General features: G+C 39.2%; 1 protein-coding gene across 1 annotated transcript in view; it reads left to right on the top strand.

The window, feature by feature from the left end:
- clip3 (CAP-GLY domain containing linker protein 3) overlaps window positions 1–16,564 on the top strand; it is a 52,726-nt gene extending 36,162 nt beyond the window's left edge. Inside the window, exons 8-14 of the mRNA XM_060898089.1 lie at window positions 2,245–2,380; window positions 6,000–6,144; window positions 6,721–6,848; window positions 12,655–12,778; window positions 14,712–14,776; window positions 15,808–15,880; window positions 15,995–16,564. Coding sequence (XP_060754072.1) covers window positions 2,245–2,380; window positions 6,000–6,144; window positions 6,721–6,848; window positions 12,655–12,778; window positions 14,712–14,776; window positions 15,808–15,880; window positions 15,995–16,049 — 726 coding nt within the window. The 3' untranslated portion in view covers window positions 16,050–16,564. The remainder of the gene's footprint in view (window positions 1–2,244; window positions 2,381–5,999; window positions 6,145–6,720; window positions 6,849–12,654; window positions 12,779–14,711; window positions 14,777–15,807; window positions 15,881–15,994) is intronic.
- The last annotated feature ends 7,849 nt before the right edge of the window (window positions 16,565–24,413 follow it).

Here is a 24,413-nt window from a genome sequence, read left to right as displayed (position 1 = left end):
ATGTAGGGAACACTGCAGCAGAAATCCCTTGCCCTCTGACATGTCTCTCGAAAACTTATCAGGGCGTGGAATCAACATGCCTGTGACATTGCTTTGGTGAGTTGGGTAACACAAGCATTGAGTTTGCCCAGACGTTGCTGCTGTTCTCCTAGAAGACAGCCCTAAACAGACATGGCAGTGTGCCTGCTCTCCACTCCTGCTACATCTATGAAGATAGTGAAGTATTCTGTCAGGTAAGCAGGCGGCAGATGGAAGTAAATGCAAGTGTGGAGTTTATTATGGCAGGCAAACAGGAAAAATCAAAACGTGAGATGAAAAAAGCAAACCAGGAACCAGAACAAGATCAAGAAACCAAAAGTATTAAAATACACAATTTGGGTGAGGTGCAAAACACAGAGCAAACAATACTTCGCAATGAGCTGAGAAAAGTCAAGTCAATTTTATTTGTGTAGCACGTTTACCAATAGATATCGCAAAGCAGCTTTATAGAAAAATAAAGATTTTAAACATATGAACTAATAAATGTATCCCTAATAAATTTATCCCTAGTGAGCAAGTCTGAGGCAACAGTGGCAAGGAAAAACTCCCTGAGATGATATGAGGAAGAAACCTGGAGAGGAACCAGACTCAAAAGGGAGCCCACCCTCATTTGGGTGATAACACATAGTGTGATTATAAATAACTCGCTTCTATAAGTGTGTCCTATATGGTCAAAAAGTGTAATTGTGTGACCAGGGAATTCCTGATAACTTTTACATGAAGTCTATTTTGTTGAAGTTATCAACTGTTCATTGATGGTGACTTGAGTGTAAGACTGTTCATGAAAACTGCAGTCTTAGTTATCATGGCAATTGTAGTCCTAATCCATTGTAGCAAAACTAAGTGTCCAGAGCCATCTTCTAAGTGTATCTTTAGACTGTCCATAAGGGACCATCTTCCACAGGAGCAAAGCCATGAGAACTTCAGTCAGAAGTAGGGCATCAGAATGGATCAAGGGCTGTACATATGGAGCCATCCTTGCAGCAGCAAAGTCATGAGAACTCCAGCCAGTAAGGCATCGGGATGGATTAGACAGGTCAGAAGAGCAGGAAAGGTCAGCGTCACTGGTATCTCAGGAGTGACGTGTAACTTGACAGAGAGAGACAAAGAAAAACATAGCAGAGCCAAAAGGGACAGCCAGAAGGTAACACAGACATAAAGTGGCCAGCAACTCCCCCACCAACAAACCTTAGTGATTGCATGGGGGGGAGGCATCCACACATCCCAGTTTACAAAAACACTCTGCCTGAGAACCCTCCACATCTGCTCCTTTACCAAATAAAAAGCTATTAACAAAAGGCTTGACTAAACAAATATGTTTTCATCCTACACTGAGACTATGTCTGAGTCCCAAACACTACTTAGAAGGCTGTTCCATAACTGTATGACTATAACTGCTGTGCTACAGCTTTTTCTAGGATCTTGGAGATAATGGAGAGGTTTAATATTGGCTTATAGTTGGACAGCTGATGGGGTCGATATCAGGTTTTTTAATTAGGGGTCTCATAACTGCTAGTTTAAAGGATTTAGGTCTGTAGCCAGTGCATCATACAAAGTACTGGTAGCCCAACATGCTAGCAGATATCAACTGATATATCTCCTCTTGCTCAGTATATGCACAGTATAAGGTTCCCCATGCTGTTCTAATGAGTAAGCTCATGCCACATCCTACACCTCAGCGTGCCTGGTCTCATATTGCCAGAGACTTCATCACAGATCTCCCTTAGTCATAAGGCAGTACATTAATCATGGTCTTCATCAATCATTTTTCTAAATCTCTAACGTATCCCTCAACCAGGCCTTCCCACAGCATTTGAAATGGCCACACTAATTTTTACCCGTGTTTGTTGTCATTGTGGTATCCCATAAGATATTGTCCTGTGATGAGCTGGCGACTTGTCTAGGGTGTACCCCGCCTCTTGTCCATAGTCAGCTGGGATAGGCTCCAGCTTGCCTGCGACCCTGCACAGGATAAGCAGTTACAGATAATGGATGGATGGATGGATGGATGGATGGATGGATGGATGGATGGATAAGATATTGTCAGTACTCATGGTTCATAGTTCACTTCTCAACTATGGTCTAGGTTAATGGAGAAAGTGGGAGTTTCATAGCAAAGCTTATACCTTCGTTGAAACTTAAAAACTGAGTTCCAGAGTTAAACATTTTTTTCAAGCTCATTTATCAGTCTGTTTTCTTTTTCAGATGGGCACTCTTCGTTTTTGTGGAACTACGGAGTTTGCTAGTGGTCAGTGGGTGGGCATTGAGCTGGATGAGCCAGAAGGCAAGAATGATGGAAGTGTGGGTGGAGTCCGCTACTTCATCTGTCCTCCCAAACTGGGTACCTACATCTTAATATTGATCTAGAAATTTTCAATACATACTAACTGCCAGGGTTTTCATTAGTAACTGATTGCCGATCGAAATCATCGGTTGTAATGATGTCTGAATCGGTTGTTTTTTGGCCAAATGCAATTCTTCCCGTAATTGTTCGAACTTTCTCGTCGGACGTATTTGATAAAGAACGCCGTTACTTGTGCGCCATTTGGTTGCTGAGGCTGTGTACATGTGACTAGATAAAAGGTGGGAACCGATTGGCTAATCCTTATTATATCGTCCAATTATTTAGCGCGTATTAAATTATAGCATATCACGTGGTTCCCACATGGTAAGATGGTGACCCTATCCTGTATGGTATAGCATGATGGCGACCACGAAAAAACGAAAGCGAACACTTCGGTTTCGGCTTCGCAGAAAAAACTGGTAAGTCTCGTCGAAAATGCCCAGCAGTGTTCTCCCCGGGTGCTTTTAAAGTGGCGCACCGCCACATTATAATTCTAGCCCGCCACCCTTCCCTTGGCAAAAAAAAAGTAACTTCATCAGTGTACACCAAATAAATCGTAAAGTATTCGCTTTATTATAATTTTGTAGTTTTCTCGTGTAGGCGAGAGCTGCATTTTCCCGATGCTTCACTGTGGTTGTTTACTGCAGGACTTCTGGGTTCCTGGGTCAAAAGACCCGAACTACGGAGGTTGGGGTGGCTTTGTAGTGCCAGTCTCGGGCACGCGTGCCAGCTCGTGCATGGATTGGAGTGGTTTCACCCAATTAACATTGTGTATTGTAAAAAATGTATGCATTTATTGTAATTGGGTATTTTGTTTATGCATGGAAGTTCATTTATTTTTCACACACAGAAAAAAATATAATTAATTCAGGGATGCGCAACGGGCGCATCAGTCTCAACTGAAATGTCAAATGAGTCTCACATTGACAATAAAGATATGCACAGTAAGAATGTGTTAATTTTTTGTAAAATGATTTTAACAATGATTTAGCATTTCCTATCCATTTATTGGCCAGTTTCACTGTCAAAAAGCCCAAAGTCCGTCAACTTCAGGGGGACTTTGTCCCCCTGGCCCCCCGCTGGGGCCCCACCCCCTCCGCCACCTTTTTATTTTTGAAAAGTGAAAACCCTGCCCAGTTTACATTTTAAAAGTTATTGCTATTTTGCATGTTTGTCATTATACATTCGATTTCTTCATTCTGCAAGCATTCGTCTTATGTTCTGATTTCCCAAATCTTGATTAGGCTTTGTGACATACAAACTGTAATTGCCATGAGACCCAGGAATAAAATTTACCATTAATACAGCAGTGTAGGTTTCTGAACTGATTTGGATGATCACAGAAATCACCACAGTACATTGCATACACAGATATTCTCATTGAAACTCGGCCCATTGAAGTGAAGCAGCGTTAAAATTACTCGACAGGCAGATTGCGAAGATTTCATTGTTAAAATTTACAATTGTTGTGGGGTTTTTTCTTGTTCTTTTACTAGGGGATCAATAAAGTTTTATCTAATCTAATCTACTGTTTGTTTGAAGTTCCAGGGTTCAGTGCTTGATGGTTGTAGTGTTTGTTTTACTGAAAAAATCGTTTGGAAGAAGGTCTGTTTTTTCTGTTTAAGAATTCATATTGTAATAGTAAATGATGGACTCTGAATTCTAATCAGCAAAGGTTTGTAAGGTTAAGAAAATACTTGATGTGTAATTTGTTATACAACCCCGATTCCAAAAAAGTTGGGACAAAGTACAAATTGTAAATAAAAATGGAATGCAATAATTTACAAATCTCAAAAACTGATATTGTATTCACAATAGAACATAGACAACATATCAGATCTCAAAAGTGAGACATTTTGAAATTTCATGCCAAATATTGGCTCGTTTGAAATTTCATGACAGCAACACATCTCAAAAAAGTTGGGACAGGGGCAATAAGGGGCTGGAAAAGTTAAAGGTACAAAAAGGAACAGCTGGAGGACCAAATTGCAACTCATTAGGTCAATTGGCAATAGGTCATTAACATGACTGGGTATAAAAAGAGCATCTTGGAGTGGCAGCGGCTCTCAGAAGTAAAGATGGGAAGAGGATCACCAATCCCCCTAATTCTGCGCCGACAAATAGTGGAGCAATATCAGAAAGGAGTTCGACAGTGTAAAATTGCAAAGAGTTTGAACATATCATCATCTACAGTGCATAATATCATCAAAAGATTCAGAGAATCTGGAAGAATCTCTGTGCGTAAGGGTCAAGGCCGGAAAACCATACTGGGTGCCCGTGATCTTCAGGCCCTTAGACTGCACTGCATCACATACAGGCATGCTTCTGTATTGGAAATCACAAAATGGGCTCAGGAATATTTCCAGAGAACATTATCTGTGAACACAATTCACCGTGCCATCTGCCGTTGCCAGCTAAAACTCTATAGTTCAAAGAAGAAGCCATATCTAAACATGATCCAGAAGCGCAGACGTCTTCTCTGGGCCAAGGCTCATTTAAAATGGACTGTGGCAAAGTGGAAAACTGTTCTGTGGTCAGACGAATCAAAATTTGAAGTTCTTTATGGAAATCGGAGACGCCGTGTCATTCAGACTAAAGAGGAGAAGGACGACCCAAGTTGTTATCAGCACTCAGTTCAGAAACCTGCATCTCTAATGGTATGGGGTTGCATTAGTGCATGTGGCATGAGCAGCTTACACATCTGGAAAGACACCATCAATGCTGAAAGGCCTATCCAGGTTCTAGAGCAACATATGCTCCCATCCAGACAACATCTCTTTCAGGGAAGACCTTGCATTTTCCAACATGACAATGCCAAACCACATACTGCATCAATTACAGCATCATGGCTGCGTAGAAGAAGGGTCCGGGTACTGAACTGGCCAGCCTGCAGTCCAGATCTTTCACCCATAGAAAACATTTGGCGCATCATAAAACGGAAGATACGACAAAAAAGACCTAAGACAGTTGAGCAACTAGAATCCTACATTAGACAAGAATGGGTTAACATCCCTATCCCTAAACTTGAGCAACTTGTCTCCTCAGTCCCCAGACGTTTACAGACTGTTGTAAAGAGAAAAGGGGATGTCTCACAGTGGTAAGCATGGCCTTTTCTCAACTTTTTTGAGATGTGTTGTTGTCATGAAATTTAAAATCACCTAATTTTTCTCTTTAAATGATACATTTTCTCAGTTTAAACATTTGATATGTCATCTATATTCTATTCTGAATAAAATATGGAATTTTGAAACTTCCACATCATTGCATTCCGTTTTTATTTACAATTTGTACTTTGTCCCAACTTTTTTGGAATCAGGGTTGTATATATGTATAGAAAAATCTATTTCAGATGGACCATGGAGAGCTAACGATTAGCTGTTAGAAATTGCGAAATTTGTTTTCGAAGGCCTAATTTGTTACTTTTCACATTTCATCTGTTGTTTTCCATACTAATGAAAACCCTGACTACTGACATTTGCCCTTATTTTGCAACAACTAAATTCTGTCGTGGATTTTGTAAAGCCACCTTAATTTGGAGAAAGACATTGATTGATTAATAAAAGTGTTGTTACAAGTTATAATAATCCAATAAAACATTATTATTGTTGTGTTGCAGGAATTTTTGCCCCTGTGTCCAAAATCAAAAAAGTTGTGGATCAAGTGCCTTCCTCAGTCACCTCCACTCCTAAAACTCCCCGCATGGACTTTTCCCGTGTCACTGGCAAAATCAAGAAAGAGAAAAAAGAGAAAGATCGTGAAAAGTGTGAGTAAAATATCTAAAATATCATAAATGTATCACTCTGCTTGTCTGTGTTCATGCCATAAAAGTATAATTCTAGCAATACTTGATTCCATTGAAATTGTTACTGCACTTGTCTGTCCACTAGCAGCCCTCCGTTCAGCTGTTGGTGATGGAGCAAAAATAAATTTATTGATTTATTTATCCACATATATTTGGCTGTGTTGTGTCTGAAATGTCAGTAGCTTGATATTAATCTTGATGTGAAATTCTTTTTTTTATAAAACTTGTAGAAAAGCAATATCACACTCACAATCTATGACTCCCCACAGCCAAATCACAGCTGAGGTGATATTCAGTATAACCGCACTCTTGCTCATGCGATACGTAAGGGATAATGTCCAGTAAGCAGGTTTTATTGATTTTAAAAATTATTTTATTGCTTCTGCTAATGATGTGGGCCATAGCAATGGTTTGTTTTACATAGCAGTGGTCTGTTATACAGGAAATAAGACATTAGAATCCTGTAACTGACCAATCAGAATCAAGTATTCAACAAAGCCCCAAACCATGCTTGTATTTTTCCACTAGCTTTGAGGAAGAAATCTCTGTCAGTGGCCAGTCTGGATCCTGATGGCGTGAAGATTGAAGTAGGAGACCAGGTTCTAGTGGCTGGACAGAAGCAAGGAATTGTGCGTTTTTATGGCAAAACAGACTTTGCCCCAGGTATGTCAACTGGAAAAGTCATTGTAAAAGATATTTACAAGCTATTCCATGAGATCAGACAAAATATTTTTCCATTTGCATTGCTATAGCCACACACATACTGTATGTTGCAGTCAGCACAACTTCAGGATTATGTGGATCATATTTAAACAGATGCAACACAGAATATGGATAAACTAGGGAATGCACATTGGGTGGAATGGAGTACCAGGCTATCAGAGTATCTCTGTCTCAGTCACGCACGCGTGCACACACACACACACACACACACACACACACAGTTATTTATAGCTAGGGGACAGCTGCCATTCACCTAGTAGCATGTTTTTGTGAGATGGGAGGAAAACACTTGCAGACATGGGAAGAACCATAGAAATGCCTGATGAAATATGAGTCTACTTTGTGCTTTTGTCAATGCACTTTAACAATAGGGAGGCAGTCCATCCTGCAGTTTCTCACACCTTCTTTATTGAGTCATAGAGAGAGATATATTGCCTTACTCCTGAGAAACCCTACCTGTTTCAAAAGAGGTGCTGTAGCATAAAATGTGATATCAGTAACCTGGGTCATGCATCATTTTACTTTTAAAGAACATAGGGTTTTACTGTAGAGTCTGGAAGTGGTGTACCTAGAATTAGACTGGGCATATGCATATACTGTGCATGCATACACTACACTAGGGGTGTAAGGCTCCACCATGAGAAGATGCATTGCAATGCAAAAAAAAAAATTTTGATGATGTACTTCATGGGAATCAGCATTCTATTAATTATGCAACTAATGCAGTTGCACTCTGTAAACGCCACAGGTCACAGTCCATGTAGCCCACAGAGTTATAATACATATAGAGAGCATAATGGGTATATTTGCATCACAGACCTTTGACAGCCAGTATCCAATTAACTAAATTGATGAGGCTTAAAAATATCTAATAACTTGATCAAAGCATGAGCCTCAGTGATCTGGTGTCTTAAGGTTATGGTGTCAAGTTATGGCACAGTCAGAAACCCAATTTTTCATCTTTTTTGGTTGTCCTGCATCCTAATTTTCTCTTGCACTAGCGTGAACACCCTAAGCAGTCAAAATGTCTTAATTATTGTTTCCTAGTTCCAGTCTTCTAGATTAGCTTCAGTTGATTGTGACACTGACCTTAGCCTTGGTTATGAGCTGTAATTGTGCACAGGTGCGTGAACTCAAAAAATCAGGTGACTGTGGGCAGAGCTGGTAGTTATAGTCCTGAGTGCTGTTGGGTGCGTTCGTAACAATTAGGGGAGAGTGGGGTAAGATGAGCCACTTTTTACATTTTTCATCATAACTACATGTTAAAGCCATTTTTGCTTCCAGTCTACACACCATACCAAATTTCAAAGTGTACTGTTACTATCTGAGCAAAACATAATTGATAAGCTCTTATGGTTAGAGTGATATTACCTCTTGAAAAAAAAATGTCAAGTGGCTCAACTTACCCCATGCACGGGGTAAGATGAGCCACTGTGTGGGGTAAATTGAGCCAACACAAAACATGTTAGGTTAACAAAGTAAACAACTTTTATTATTAGAAATGCAATAAATGAATCAAGTCAAGTCAATCAAGTGGGGGATAGGGCCGTTGCATAGAGAAGGGGAGATGAAGAGAGAGGTGATAGAACGAGGGATAGATAGGGATAGATAGGGAGGGATAGATAGATGGATAGAAAGAGAGATATGCGTAGATAGATAGAAAGAGGGATGGTTAGAGAGGAAATGAGAGATATACTATATTATAGAAATTACTAAAACAGTAGAGCAGTGCCAAAAAAATCTTATTTCTTTCAGTAGGTTAAAACATTGCTAAAACATGCAGCAATCATTCCATCAATCATTCAATCATTTCATCATTATTCAATGTTCCAAGCGTTCAAATGGCAAGGGAACACCATTTGCCTCTCCCTCCGTGCTGTCCCCCCAACAGTAAAGGGGCGGGGCAATTTTTTCACAATATCCTGTCTTGACAGGACAGCCTCATCTTTCTCTTTGAAGACAAAGGTTGGCTTTCTTGCAGAGCCATGGCATGACCGGCTTCTTTTGAGAAATCTTGCCTCTATTTCGAAGACATCCAATTTGATTATCTGGCCAATGAAGAAATGCACTTTCTTCTTCCCCGTGTATTTTGCCACAACATAATCCCCCACATCTAACAACTGGTCTTCCTCATCTGATGTCATATATATATATATATATATATTATATATATATATATATATATATATATATATATATATATATGTTGTTGTCATATATGACCAGTAAATGTGAAAACTTAAGTGTCATCCATATTGGGTAAGCTCAGCCACCAATGGGGTAAGTTGAGCCAGTGGCTCAACTTGCCCCACATCTAATGGCTCATCTTACCCCATGGCCACCATTTTGTAGAAAAATGCTAATAAAGGGGATTAGGCTAATCAAAATTATTTTTATTAGCATTCATATCATAGCTTAGAAAGCCACTAACTTAACCCTAATGTGTCTAAATATTATTCTACTTTTGTCTTCTCTAAATCATCTTCACTGTGGACAAACATGGAATTGACTTAGAAAGCACAAAAACACATTTTTATAAATATGTCCCTCACCTAGTTTGACATGTGGTGCTCCTCTCCACAAGTGTAAGTAAATGGTCCCGGCCCCCTTTGAATGTGGTCACATGGTCACATTTGTTTACTGTTTCTTAGAAACAGGGGGTGGCTCATCTTACCCCCTGGCTCATCTTACCCCGCTCTCCCCTATATAAAATATGGCGGGACCTGACGTACCTACATGTGTATACACGCGCGCAGGCGCGCACACATTTGTGCAAAGGGTATTTAAACAGCATAGCACTGTGGTGAATACAGCATGTTTTTAGTGAGAGGGTTAAAAGAACTCTTATTAGGGTTTCTTGTGCACCACAGACATTTATTTAGTTTTTAGAATCAAATCATCAACAGCAGGGTGATATGTTACTGCCTCTAAGTTGACTATTTTCCTATAACAAGTCACCCTAATATGTTTTATTCCTCTGTTGTCGAAGCGATATGCCAATGCTATTGCAATGAAATTGTGAGTGTCACATCTGCGCATGCTCAAGCTTGGCTCGGCATGAGTGTCTGTTCTCGTCCACATGCGCGGAGCGCATTGTGAGCACTGTAAGGACCAATTTAGTATTGGAATCACCTGTTGCTGTTTTAAGTGCAATCAGCGTGCTCATATAAGGACTATGACAATGTTAAGACTCTATACTGTTTTGTGTCTCACTTTATCACGTGTTTATATTTTATGTTACCAAGCCTGGTTTTATGTTACTCTGGTTTTTGACTCTGCTTTCTGTTTCATTTACCTTTGTGACCAAGGAAGGACAACTGGTGAACCAGTGACAGGATCACTGGTGGCCAAAGCTTATTGATTTGCCTGGGGCACGACAGCTAGCCCATATGGTCCAATCCCACAGAAGAGCTACTGTAGCACAAACTGCTGAAAAAGTTAATGCTGGCTAAAACAGAAAGGTGTCGGCATGAACTTTTTCAGCAGTTTCTGCTACAATAGCTCTTCTGTGGGATTGGACCATATGGGCTAGCTTTCGTGCCCCGTGTGAATCAATGAGCCTTTGACACCCATGACCCTGTTGCTAGTTCACCAGTTGTCCTTCCTTGGACCACCTTTGGTAGGTACTAACCAATGCATACCGGGAACACCCCACAAGATGTACAAGCCCGATTCCAAAAAAGTTGGGACAAAGTACAAATTATAAATAAAAACGGAATGCAATGATGTGTAAGTTTCAAAATTCCATATTTTATTCAGAATAGAACATAGATGGCATATCAAATATTTAAACTGAGAAAATGTATCATTTAAAGAGAAAAACTAGGTGATTCTAAATTTCATGACAACAACACATCTCAAAAAAGTTGGGAAAAGGCCATGCTTACCACTGTGAGACATCCCCTTTTCTCTTTACAACAGTCTGTAAACGTCTGGGGACTGAGGAGACAAGTTGCTCAAGTTTAGGGTTAGGGTTAGGATAGGGATGTTAACCCATTCTTGTCTAATGTAGGATTCTAGTTGCTCAACTGTCTTAGGTCTTTTTTGTCGTATCTTCCGTTTTATGATGCGCCAAATGTTTTCTATGAGTGAAAGATCTGGACTGCAGGCTGGCCAGTTCAGTACCCGGACCCTTCTTCTACGCAGCCATGATGCTGTAATTGATGCAGTATGTGGTTTGGCATTGTCATGTTGGAAAATGCAAGGTCTTCCCTGAAAGAGACGTCGTCTGGATGGGAGCGTATGTTGCTCTAGAACCTGGATATACCTTTCAGCATTGATAGTGTCTTTCCAGATGTGTAAGCTGCCCATGCCACACGCACTAATGCAACCCCATACCATCAGAGATGCAGGCTTCTGAACTGAGCGCTGATAACAACTTGGGTCGTCCTTCTCCTCTTTCGTCCGAATGACACGGCGTCCCTGATTTCCATAAAGAACTTCAAATTTTGATTTGTCTGACCACAGAACAGTTTTCCACTTTGCCACAGTCCATTTTAAATGAGCCTTGGCCCAGAGAAGACGTCTGCGCTTCTGGATCATGTTTAGATACGGCTTCTTCTTTGAACTATAGAGTTTTAGCTGGCAACGGCGGATGGCACGGTGAATTGTGTTCACAGATAATGTTCTCTGGAAATATTCCTGAGCCCATTTTGTGATTTCCAATACAGAAGCATGCCTGTATGTGATGCAGTGCCGTCTAAGGGCCTGAAGATCACGGGCACCCAGTATGGTTTTCCGGCCTTGACCCTTCCGCACAGAGATTCTTCCAGATTCTCTGAATCTTTTGATGATATTATGCACTGTAGATGATGATATGTTCAAACTCTTTGCAATTTTACACTGTCGAACTCCTTTCTGATATTGCTCCACTATTTGTCGGCGCAGAATTAGGGGGATTGGTGATCCTCTTCCCATCTTTACTTCTGAGAGCCGCTGCCACTCCAAGATGCTCTTTTTATACCCAGTCATGTTAATGACCTATTGCCAATTGACCTAATGAGTTGCAGTTTGGTCCTCCAGCTGTTCCTTTTTGTACCTTTCACTTTTCCAGCCTCTTATTGCCCCTGTCCCAACTTTTTTGAGATGTGTTGCTGTCGTGAAATTTCAAATGAGCCAATATTTGGCATGAAATTTCAAAATGTCTCACTTTCGACATTTGATATGTTGTCTATGTTCTATTGTGAATACAATATCAGTTTTTGAGATTTGTAAATTATTGCATTCCATTTTTATTTACAATTTGTACTTTGTCCCAACTTTTTTGGAATCGGGGTTGTACCATTTTGGAGATGTTCAGACCCAGTCATCTAACCATCACAATTTTGCCCTTGTCAAAGTCGCTCAGATCCTTATGCTTGCCCATTTTTCCTGTTTCCAACACATCAACTTCGAGAACTGACTGTTCTCTTACTGCCTAATATATCCCACCCCATGACAGGTGCCACTGTAACAGCATAATCACTGTAATTCAATTTACCTGTCAGTGTTTTTCATTTTATGGCTGATCAGTATATAAATATGCATTAAGAAAATCAAACTAAAATCCTTTGTGCAAAACTAAGTCACAAAAAGTTGACCTGATACACATTGAATAAAATGTGTACATAAATGTTTAAATTACAACAGATTGATTTTTTTTTTAATTCTGGCAGTTTCTGTCTGTAGTATGTGCAGTTTCAGTACAGTGTATGTCATAAGGATCATGCTGATCACTGTATCTGTTTTTGGCTGGGTTTCTCCTTAGGCTTTTGGTTTGGTGTGGAATTGGAGCAGCCCACTGGGAAACATGATGGCTCTGTGTTTGGAGTTCGCTACTTCAGCTGCCTGCCCAAATATGGAGTGTTTGCACCACCTTCACGCGTTCAGAGGTAAAATATTATCAATTATTTGCTGTCTAGTTTGGGATCAGATTCTTACTCTTTAGCTGAACTTTTTTCTTATACTTTGTCAGGAGTGGAGAGTTCTTACATTTATGGTATTTGGCAGATGCCCTTGTCCAGAGCTATCTCATTTAGATGTATACACTTATACAAGTGAGCGGTTGAGGATTAAGGGCCTTTCCCAAGGGCCCAGCAGTGGCTGCCTGGCAGTCCTGGGATTTTAACTCCCCATTTTTGATAGATAGATAGATAGATAGATAGATAGATAGATAGATAGACAGACAGACAGACAGACAGACAGACAGACAGACAGACAGACAGACAGTCCAACATTTTAACCACTGAGCTACCACTTCCCACCACTGAGATTTTAAAAGATTCAGTGGAACTGGTAAATGGCTCTGCTCTGTTTTAATATACAGTATCAGTCAAAAGTTTTGATACACCTACTCATTCATAGGTTTTTCTATATTTTGACTAGGTTCTACATTGTAGAACAATACTGAAGACATGAAAACTATGAAATAACATAACCCTTAACCAGGCTCAAGCCAGGAAGATAATGAAGGGCCTCAGCCATCCCAACTATGGACTCCTCTCTCTGTTTAGTACTTCGTTTACACGTAGCCGGGTATTTATGAAAACTGGTATCTTCTCCTCCCCGTACTAGAAAATAATTCCGTTTACACAGTGCTCAAAAACAGCCAGAGAAGGCTGTCAAAAACATGTCAAACAAATAGAAAGCCAACCAGAGATCTGAAAGCCAAGGAGGAAGGACCATCAGATCACAATGCTAAAACTCCGTTTTCCACTATTTACACGCAGGCATGAAAACAGAGTTTTCACAAATTTCCACTTTGCCCGGAGTTTTCAAAAGCAGCCGTTTTCAGTGACCGAAACCTCCGTTTACCTGTAAATGATGGGTGGAACCGCATAAATAAATATCCATTTTTATAGATACCTGGCTACGTGTAAACGGGGTCTAGGTCAGGGAAGCTCTTTTGCTCCCTTAAGGCCAACACGGAGAGAATGAAGAGCAGTTTTTTCCCTCAGGCCATTTGGGCTCTTAAGCAAGACAATAACTAGGTCTCGACACCATTTCACCCTCATTCTTCCCATCTCTTACACCTCTTAATGCAATTCCATCTCACTAAAGTGCAATATATATACAGTACATTTCTATTGCAATTGTACCTCTTAGTGCAACTTAATTCATTACAGTGAGTGTGTGTGTGTGTGTGTGTATATATATGTTTTTTTCTTTAGTGCAATATAGTTATACATATGTATATTCTGCAGCGCATTCTATTACATTTTTTTATTATTATATTTATTCACTCTATCTTACTCCATTTCCTTTTTTTCCAACTATCTTTACTACTTACAGAGCATTGCAATAAGCATTTCACTGCATGTCGTACTACGTAGGATTGTGTATGTGACAAATAAAACTTAAATTTGATTTGGAACATGTATGGAATTATATAATAAATTAAAAATGTTAAATGTTTCATATTTTGGATTCTTCAAAGTAGTCAGCATTTATCTTGATGGCGCTTTGCGCACTACTGGTATTATCTTAACCAGCTTCATGAGGTAGTCGCCTGGGATGCTTTTTAGTTAACAGGTGTGCCTCGTCAAAAGTTAATTAGTGCAATTTCTTGCCTTCTTAATGTGTTTGAGATCAAACAGTAAGTAATAAAAATACAGTAAATAGCCCTATTCCACAACCGTAATAATTCATATTATGTCAAGAACCGCTCAACTAATTAAAGAGAAATGACATCCATCATTAAGACATGACGTGTCTTTTAATGAACAAAATTTTTTAAAAACCACTGAATTATACAAGGGGTGTCCAAACATTTGACTGGTACTGTATATGACTGTAAAGTGTCACTGTCCTTTTTGTAATCTGCAGAATTGGAGGGCCTAAAGAATCCCAGGGTGATGGGAAGCTGGTGAAGAAGGTTCACCAGGTGACTAGTAAGTATAAAGAGCATACTCATCTTTAGTTGATCATCCACTAAAATATTTCATTCAGTTCATATTTTCTCTTTATATGCGGCATTTTTAGACCAGCATGCAAATTTCAACATACCGTATATGCTTTATGTGTAACACTGTTTTTTTTATACAAATATCACAAGCTTCACTTCTCTTTTCCTTAAGGCAGCTGGGCCATAGAAGGTTCACGCTGCACGCTGCATGCTGCACGCTACACGCGTGTAAAGAAAAGTGGACAAACGTAGCATGACTTGCTCTGGGCCATAGAACGGCGTTCACGCTGCACGCTGCACACTTCACGTGTGAAGCGAGAAATGAACATGCACACTTTTTTCTAGGCGTGAAGATGGAAATTCCAGTCAATGCATGCGGTCACCGCCGCGCCAGCCAATCAGAACGGGTCTAGGGAGATAACTCTATGCTTTCAGGGGAAAACTTCAGAAAAAATATAATTGAATGGTATAATTGAAAAATAGTTCTTCATCGGGATTGTCAAGCAGATTATAGAATGTTCGGTGAAATTCACCACGGGTTTCTCTCAGAAGGAAGTGTTCTCGGCTCCAAATTCTGTTCCTTTTTCTCTTCCTCTGTCTCAGTAAAAGCAGAATGAGGCAATCGTCGTCATCCGAAGAGTCCATATTGTTGGTTACTCGGTCAAAGTAGAACAGACGCAACACGTGAACATCCAAGCATGAAGTTTAATGGCCCAGGGTCCGGTTCTTCACGTGAACGTGTAGCGTGTAGCATGCAGCGTGCAGCGTGAACCTTCTATGGCCCAGCTGCCTTTAGAGATGTACGTGTACATTCTATGTAAAATATTTAGCGCCACCTGTTGGCTATAGAATGTAGCAGATCTTGTGCTGATTTAACCATCAGAATATAGTACATAGAAAACTCAAATGTGTCTCACAGACCACTGCATGTGGACATGTTTATACTTTCATCCACTTAAAATTATTAATATTCATAATAATATAATGATGACAATTGTCTCTTGTGAATTCCCCCAGTGTCCCAGCCAAAGCGTAACTTCAGTGCGGTGAGATCTCCCAAAGACATTACATCTGAGAACTCCATATCCAGGTATGCTGGTCCACCATGTGTTCCAGAAATGTCTATTTCCAGAAAGTCTTAAAAACTCGGAAGTAATATAACACCAAGATTTCACCTGTGACCTTTCTCACCCTGTTTCAGCAGGTTGCTATTCTGTTGCTGGTTCCCCTGGATGCTACGTGCAGAAATGCAGTCCTAAACACACTACTTATTACTCTGCTTCCCCCATTTCTATTCTTTCTATTCCTATTCTAATTATACACTTCCCCATCACTGTCCATCCACTTACATTTATTCATTTGGCAGATGCGTTTTTCAAAGCAACCTACAAATGATACAGTATAATCCAAACATGGAGCTGAGGATTAAAAGGTTTTGCTCAAAGGTCCGTCAGTTCTCTGGCAGTTAAACTCCCAATCTTCTTATAACGAGCTTCAAAACCTTAAAGCACTGAGCTATCACTGCCTGAGCGGCTATCGATCCTAAACTTGGGCTTTTCTTTAAGAATCATGCAGATTGTGACTGGCACAAATGTGCAAGATCCCTCTCCCAGCCTTCCCCTTCAACTGCAGTTCAATAGCAAAAACTAGTGCCTTGTAATGTCCTGCATTCCATTTGTTAAACAATCAGTAAAAGAACAAGCTATCTTGAATTCTGAAATAGGGAAAAGTACAGTGTCTTGCAAAAGTATTCATCCCCCTTGGTGTTTGTCCTGTTTTGTCACATTACAAGCTGAAATTGAAATGGATTTTTGGAGGGTTAGCACCATTTGATTTACACAACATGCCTATCACTTTAAAGGTGAAAATTGTTGTTTTATTGCGATACAAACAATAAAGATGAAAAAACAGAAATCTGGAGTGTACGAGATCCTCATACATAGGTATTTCCCCCCTCCCCCAAATCAATACTTTGTAGAGCCACCTTTTGCTGCAGTTACAGCTGCAAGTCTCTTGGGGTATGTCTCTATTAATTTAGCACATCTAACCACTGGGATTTTTTGCCCCTTCCTCAAGGCAAAACTGCTCCAACTCCTTCAAGTTAGATGGGTTGCGTTGATGTACAACAACCTTCAAGTTATGCCACAGATTCTCAATTTGATTGAGGTCTGGGCTTTGACTAGGCCATTCCAAGACATTTAAATGTTTCCCTTTAAACCACTCCACTGTAGCTTTAGCAGTATGTTTAGGGTCATTGTCCTGCTGGAACGTGAACCTTCGTCCCAGTCTCAAACCTCTGGCCGACTCAAACAGGTTTTCCTGCAGAATTGCCCTGTATTTTGTGCCATACATCTTTCCTTCAGTCCTGACCAGGTTCCTGTACCTGCAGATGAAAAATATCCTCACAGCATGATGTTGCCACCTCCGTGCTTCACTGTAGGAATAGTGTTCTCAGGTTGTTGGGTTTGCGCCACACATGGCATTTCCCATGATGGCCAAAAAGATCAATTTTAGTCTCATTTGATCAGAGAATCTTCTTCCATGTGTTTGGGGAGTCTGCCACATGCTGTTGAGCAAACTCCAAACATGTTTTCTGAAGCAATGACTTTTTTCTGACCACTCTTCCATAAAGTCCCGCTCTGTGGAGTGTACAGCTTAAAGTGGTCCTGTGGACAGATACTCCCATCCCTGCCGTGGATCTTTGCAGCTCCTTCAATGTTATCTTTGGTGTTTTTGTTGTATCTCTGATTAATGCCCTCCTTGCCCGGTCTGTGAGTTTTGGTGGGCAGCCTTCTCTTGTCAGGCTTATAGTGGTGCTATATTCTTTCCATTTTTCCTATAATGGATTTAATGGTGCTCCCTGAGATATTCAAAGTTTGGGATATTTTTTTAGAACCCAACCCTGATCTATACTTCTCCACAACTTTGTCTCTGACCTGTTTGGAGGCTCCTTGGGTTTCATGTTGCTTGCTTGGTGTTGCAGAGTCAGGATCCTTCCAGAACAGGTTGATTTATACAGACATCATGTGACAGATCATACTTTGATTGCACACAGGTGGATCTTAATCAACTAATTATGTGACTTATGAAGTGAATTGGTTGAACCAGCTCTTATTTGGGGGTTTCATACGAAAGGGGGTGAATACCTATGCACACCCCATATTTCTGTTTTTTCATCTTAATTACTGTTTGTGTCACAATATTTTTTTTTTAAATTCACCTTTAAAGAGGTAGGCATGTATGAGAATCAAATGGTGCTAACCCCCCAAAAATCCATTTTTATTCCATCTTGTAATGCGACAAAATAGGACAAACACCAAGGGGGATGAATACTTTTGCAAGACACTGTAACCCAAACAAAAGCCATTCATTAGTATAAAAAATGTAGACAATTTTGTGTTGCCAAAAATCACCCTAAAATGAAGGCCACAAAAACATACAGGCAAATGTCTTTGTAGGCTTTGGTTTTGTCTTTTTGGTTTAAGAAGCAGCTTTATTTAGTTTATTCACATGCCATGGCCTCAAACTTATTGTGGTTGCTGTTGCTTTATTGTGCACTGTTACAATTTCAGTGTTCAGCAGAAAACCAAGCTTTTAAATGCCTTTTCATTAGTTAGTTACTTCAGTAGTTATTGTTTGTATATGGATAATTAATGTCACTCTAAGAGATGTTAAATTTGCACATACAAAAGCATAAAGTAACAATACATTATCTAAAGCTGCAGAGACAGAATTATTGTTTTTATTATCATTGCTGTTCCCAATACAAGTATGCATTATATTCGTATTGATGTGCTCTGCATGACAGTGGGCAGATATGTGCATACAGGGCAATTAATAATAATACAGATTACCACACTACACTACATACTCTAAAGGTTTAATTAATAAACTCATATAATTCTATAATTTTCTATGTAAACCAAAAAATAAGACATACTACCCTAGTATATTCACCTGTCCTAAAGAATAAGTATATACAGTTAATTAACTAATCAGTTAAATTATATAATGCTGTGACAGAGAAATAGATTTACTTGTGAAAGTAATTTTTAAAATGTATAATTTCATGAGTCAGTGATCCAAGAATACTCACTTAATCTACAATAAATCATACATAATGTTCTGAAATCTCTCTCTCCCTCTCTCATATATATATATATATATATATATATATATATATATATATATATATATATATATGTGAACAGGATAAGTGGCTACAGATAATGGATGGAGGGATGGATATATAATAATTTCAGTTGTAATAGGTCTTATTAATGTTCCACTTCAGCACTTCTAGCAGTCAGAAAAATAAATGTGTAAATATATTTTTCAACAAGTGCTTGGATCAGTAAACAGCAATATTTAACCTACGTCAGCTTGCTCTTTGGGTACGACTGACATATTATTGTACGTAAGCACAGCATGACTAAGAGCTTGAATCTCTCAACTTTTTGCCCTCAACTAATTTAACTGCTTTGGGTCATCTCAGTAACCATTATCACAAGCAGTATTAAGAAGAATTGTAACTCATTACTGGTCTACAGCTATTGGCAAACTGCAAGGGGGAAGAACCAAAATCAGCTTGTGCACCGTTTCTATGAGCAACTTGTTCAACAGAACTGCAAAAAAAAAAAGGCAAATACAACACTGTTTAACAGATCTAGATATTTTTTCCATAGTGTTGTCATGCTGCAACTTAGTCATGTATTATTGAATTTGTGTAGTGCAAACATTTTCTCTGTAGTGATATGAGACCTAGTGAAAGGCATTTAAGATTGAGTGCAAAATGTGCTACAGTATAATCAGTAGTAAATACAGTCACTGAAATGTGGCGATTTGTGACAAGTGTATTGTTTTAGGGTGACTTTTTAAGCTATACATATTTCAGTAAAATATACTGTACATACTCCATCAAAAGACTATTATTTCCAAACTTTTTTCATTTCATTCATTTGGAAAAGAAATAGTGGGTAGATATTTCAACTGCGATTTGTCAGTTTCATTCCTTATCAAATCAAGAGGTGAAAAAAAAACAAGTACTTGATGAATTTTGTTAATCTACCCAGTCATGTAGGTTATGATATTATTGATTTGTAAACATTTATTTGTCCAAGAAGATATATTTTGATAATTTCACTATGTATTTTTAATGTGCATCAGTTGGACAACCTAGTGACGATATCCATGTTTGTGTTCATGTGAACTATCTACAAGAAATATTTGTGATGATTGTTTGCTTGGAGTCAGTTCTGGGTTTGCTAACTAGGCTACTGCATGCTGTAATTATGAATTTGTGTTTTCTTTTTTTTTCCAGCAGTGTAAGCATGTTAATGACATCAAGTGGGAATTCTTCCCCGATGAATATACCATTAATAGATGTACCATTAATAAAATTTGGTGTTTCGTACATGGTTTCCTGGAGTTATTTGTAGAAAATTTAAGCATATATCAATGTTCTATCGTTGTTAAAAAAAAAAAGAACAATGCAGTTTGTGATGCATCAAACTTTATTTTGTCAAAAACAGGTGTTCTGCTATAAATAAGATAAATTAAAGTTGGTTAAGGCTCTGGTGAGTCACTTGCGGCGATTTTCTGCCTCTTGCATCGAGCCCGGCGATTTTTGAACCAAACCTACAAAAGAAGTGGGGGGAGAAGAATTTTCAGTATTACATTCAAACAAGGAAATTTAAGCAATCACATGAAATACAATGCCACATACAGTTCATCTTCTCAAGAAAGAAAATAAGGTTTTATTCAATAAGGTTTTCAGGATAAAACTCAGAGACCTATTGGTTAATAAACTGCCTAATTTGTTACTTTTACAAGAGCAGTGTCAATTGTAAATTAGTAGCCTGTTTGTCGCCCTCTGCAGTTTGTATGGCAAATTGCAACAACAATGCAACACCAGCAAACCTTCCTTCTTCTTCTGAATGATTGTGCTTTACTGCATGTTTACACAAACCTGTGGCATAATGAATGCTGCTGCAAATAAATCAATATTTGTTTTAAAATAAATTGCAATAAACTATCACAAAGTTGAGGTTTGAATGGCCATGAAGGCAGGTACCTTACCCGGACAGTCTCCTCGCTGAGGCCTACGCTCCTCGCCAGCTGTGCGCGCGCTTCCGCAGCTGGATATTCGGTGATGTTGAAGAGCTGCTCGAGCTGCTTCACTTGGCTCTCGGTGAACACTGTCCTAACGCGGTTTCGCTGCCTGGACTGGGCATTTTGATGACTTTCCTCATTGTCGTAATCTGTATTGATAGAATAATTAGAATTTGTAAATTAATCACTTGATTTTGCATATATAGCTGATTGCACTGATTACTGTATTATCTACAGTACTAGAGTCTTATTAGCAGAGCTTCGGCCCGCACGAGCGGCGCTCCATAGGCATAGAGTGTGGATACATAAAGAAACCCGAGTTGTTTTCTGATGGTTTCAGTCTTGTGCGTGCCTCCAGCATACCAGTGTTATAAGTAATTACCAGTCCTACACACCGCCTAGTGGCCAGTATTAGTAATTATCAGTCATACACACCGCCTAGTGGCCAGTATTAGTAATTACTAGTCATACACACCCCGCCTAGTGGCCAGTGTTAGTAATTACCAGTCCTACACACCGCCTCGTGGCCAGTGTTAGTAATTACCAGTCATACACACCGCCTAGTGGCCAGTATTAGTAATTGCCAGTCCTAAACACCGCCTAGTGGCCAGTGTTAGTAATTACTAGTCATACACACCGCCTAGTGGCCAGTGTTAGTGATTACCAGTCATACACACCGCCTAGTGGCCAGTATTAGTAATTCATCTCATCTCATTATCTCTAGCCGCTTTATCCTGTTCTACAGGGTCGCAGGCAAGCTGGAGCCTATCCCAGCTGACTACGGGTGAAAGGCGGGGTACACCCTGGACAAGTCGCCAGGTCATCACAGGGCTGACACATAGACACAGACAACCATTCACACTCACATTCACACCTACGGTCAATTTAGCGTCACCAGTTAACCTAACCTGCATGTCTTTGGACTGTGGTGCCCTGGGGGTGAACCAATCTAATCTCCTTCCTGTTTTAAAACAACATCAGAGTGCAAAAGCAGATACTACTTCTAGACTTTCTGTAAAGCTAGCTCTTCTGAATGTTAGATCACTTTTAAACAAGTCATTTTTAATTAATTATCTTATTTGCAAACACAATCTTGATTTTTTGCTTCTAACTGAAACCTGGCTGGATCAAGCAAATAGTGCTTCCACCCTTATTGAAGTAGCTCCCCCAAATTTTAATTTTTTGAATGTTACCCGACAAGGGAAAGGTGGAGGGACCGCAAATATATTCAAAGTCTCTTTTCAATGTAAACAATCCTCACTTGGTGATTTTATGTCCTTTGAACACTTATGTGCACTTGTTACATGCTCTCCTAACATATTATTATTAACTATTTATAGGCCTCCGAGACATTCAGCCAAAGTCTTTCTTGAAGAGTTTGGTGAACTGTTATCAGTCATTTGCTTAGAGTTTGATTGTCTTATTATATCTGGGGATTTTAACTTGCATGTAGATAATACTGATAACATTTATGCCAAAGAACTACTTGCAATTATTGACAACTTCAACCTAGTACAACATGTACAGGGGCTGACCCACTCTCGTGGTCATACTCTTGACCTCGTCATCACAAAGGGTCTTACTGTTTCTAATACTGTTGTTGACCTGGCCTTATCCGATCATTTCTGTGTTTTCTTTGATGTTTCTATGTCTCCTCACATTCAGAATAGCTCAACGACTATAGGTAGGAGAGTCATAAAAGACAACACATGTGCTCTCTTTGAGCAAGCTCTCTCGCAGAAATCAACCAAAATGTCAGACTCTGTAGATGATTTACTGGAATTTTTTAATTTAAATATGACCCAAATTATGGATGATATTGCTCCATTCAAAATAAAAAGAGTCAATGATAAGCAGAAAGCACCATGGAAGCAGTACCCGGCTGTTAAACTGCTAAAGAGAGAATGTAGAAAGACTGAAAGAAAATGGCGCAAATCTAAACTTCACATTCATTATCAAATCCATAAGGAGATGCTTTGTAATTATAATTATGAAATTTGTAAAGCAAGACAGTCTTTCTTCTCCAACATCATCAGCAGGAATATGAACAATGCCCTTGTGCTATTTTCAACAGTAAAGAAGCTAACTAATCCCCCACCACAATTAGCACCTGAACTTCTCTCAGTTAATAAATGCAATGAGTTTGCATCCTTTTTCAAAGGTAAAATTGATAAAATACGGCAGAATATTCCTCATAATATATCTCAGTTGCAAAAAATTGAAAAACCGCAATCACCAATGACACAGATAGATAACTTCAACACAATGTCAGAATTTTGTTTAATTGATTATGAGACTCTTGAAAAAACTGTACAAAATCTCAGTTCCTCAACATCTGAATTGGACATTCTGCCCACCAACTTTTTTAAGTCTGTTCTTCATCTTATAATTACAGATGTGCTTCAAATTATAAATACATCCCTGGAGACTGGCGTTGTTCCTGTGTCCCTAAAAAAAGCCGTTGTAAAGCCCCTTCTTAAAAAAATAATCTGGATCCTTCAGTATTAAATAACTACAGGCCAATATCAAATTTACCATTCATTGGGAAAATCCTTGAAAAAATTGTCTTCAATCAATTAACTGCCTTCTTGATAGCAAACAGCCGTTTTGATAATTTTCAGTCAGGATTTTGTGCCAATCATAGCACTGAAACAGCGCTGATTAAAGTTATAAATGACATACATTTTAATACTGATGCAGGCAAAACATCGGTCCTGGTATTACTGGACCTCAGTGCAGCTTTTGATACTATTGATCACAACATACTGCTATATCGACTTGAACACTGGGTTGGATTGACTGGTAAAATTATCAATTGGTTAAATTCATACTTAAAAGATAGAAGCTTCTCTGTTACCCTGGGAAATTGTTCCTCAACGTCAATGTCCTTGACCTGTGGTGTCCCCCAGGGGTCGATTCTTGGACCATTACTTTTCAACCTTTATATGCTCCCACTTGGGCAAATTATCAATAAAAATTCAATTTTGTATCACTGCTATGCAGATGACACCCAAATTTATTTCGCTCTATCACCTAATGATTATGCCCCCCTTGAATGTCTCTACCAGTGTATCGATCAAATCAATAGCTGGATGTCACAAAATTTTCTTCAGCTGAACACAGATAAAACAGAAGTAATTCTATTTGGAAAAAAAGATGAAAGACTCAAGATTACCACTATTCTTGACACAAAAGGGATGAAAACTAAAGAAATGGTTAAAAATCTTGGTGTTTTCACTGACAGCGAGCTAAACTTTGACAGTCACATGAAAGCAATCACTAAAACGGCATTTTATCACCTAAAAAACATTTCCAAACTAAGAGGACTTATGTCAATAAATGATCTGGAAAAACTAATACATGCCTTCATCTCTAGTAGGGTTGATTACTGCAATGGCCTTTTCACAGGCCTGCCAAAAAAGACCATCAAACGACTTCAGCTGGTTCAAAATGCAGTGGCTAGGGTTCTCACACGAACAAAAAGAACAGAGCACATTACTCCAATTCTAAGG

This window comes from Neoarius graeffei, chromosome 17 (genome assembly GCF_027579695.1).
Source record: "Neoarius graeffei isolate fNeoGra1 chromosome 17, fNeoGra1.pri, whole genome shotgun sequence".
Taxonomy (NCBI): domain Eukaryota; kingdom Metazoa; phylum Chordata; class Actinopteri; order Siluriformes; family Ariidae; genus Neoarius; species Neoarius graeffei.
Note: the sequence above shows the minus strand (reverse complement) of the source record. Positions and strands in the feature narration are given on the sequence as shown.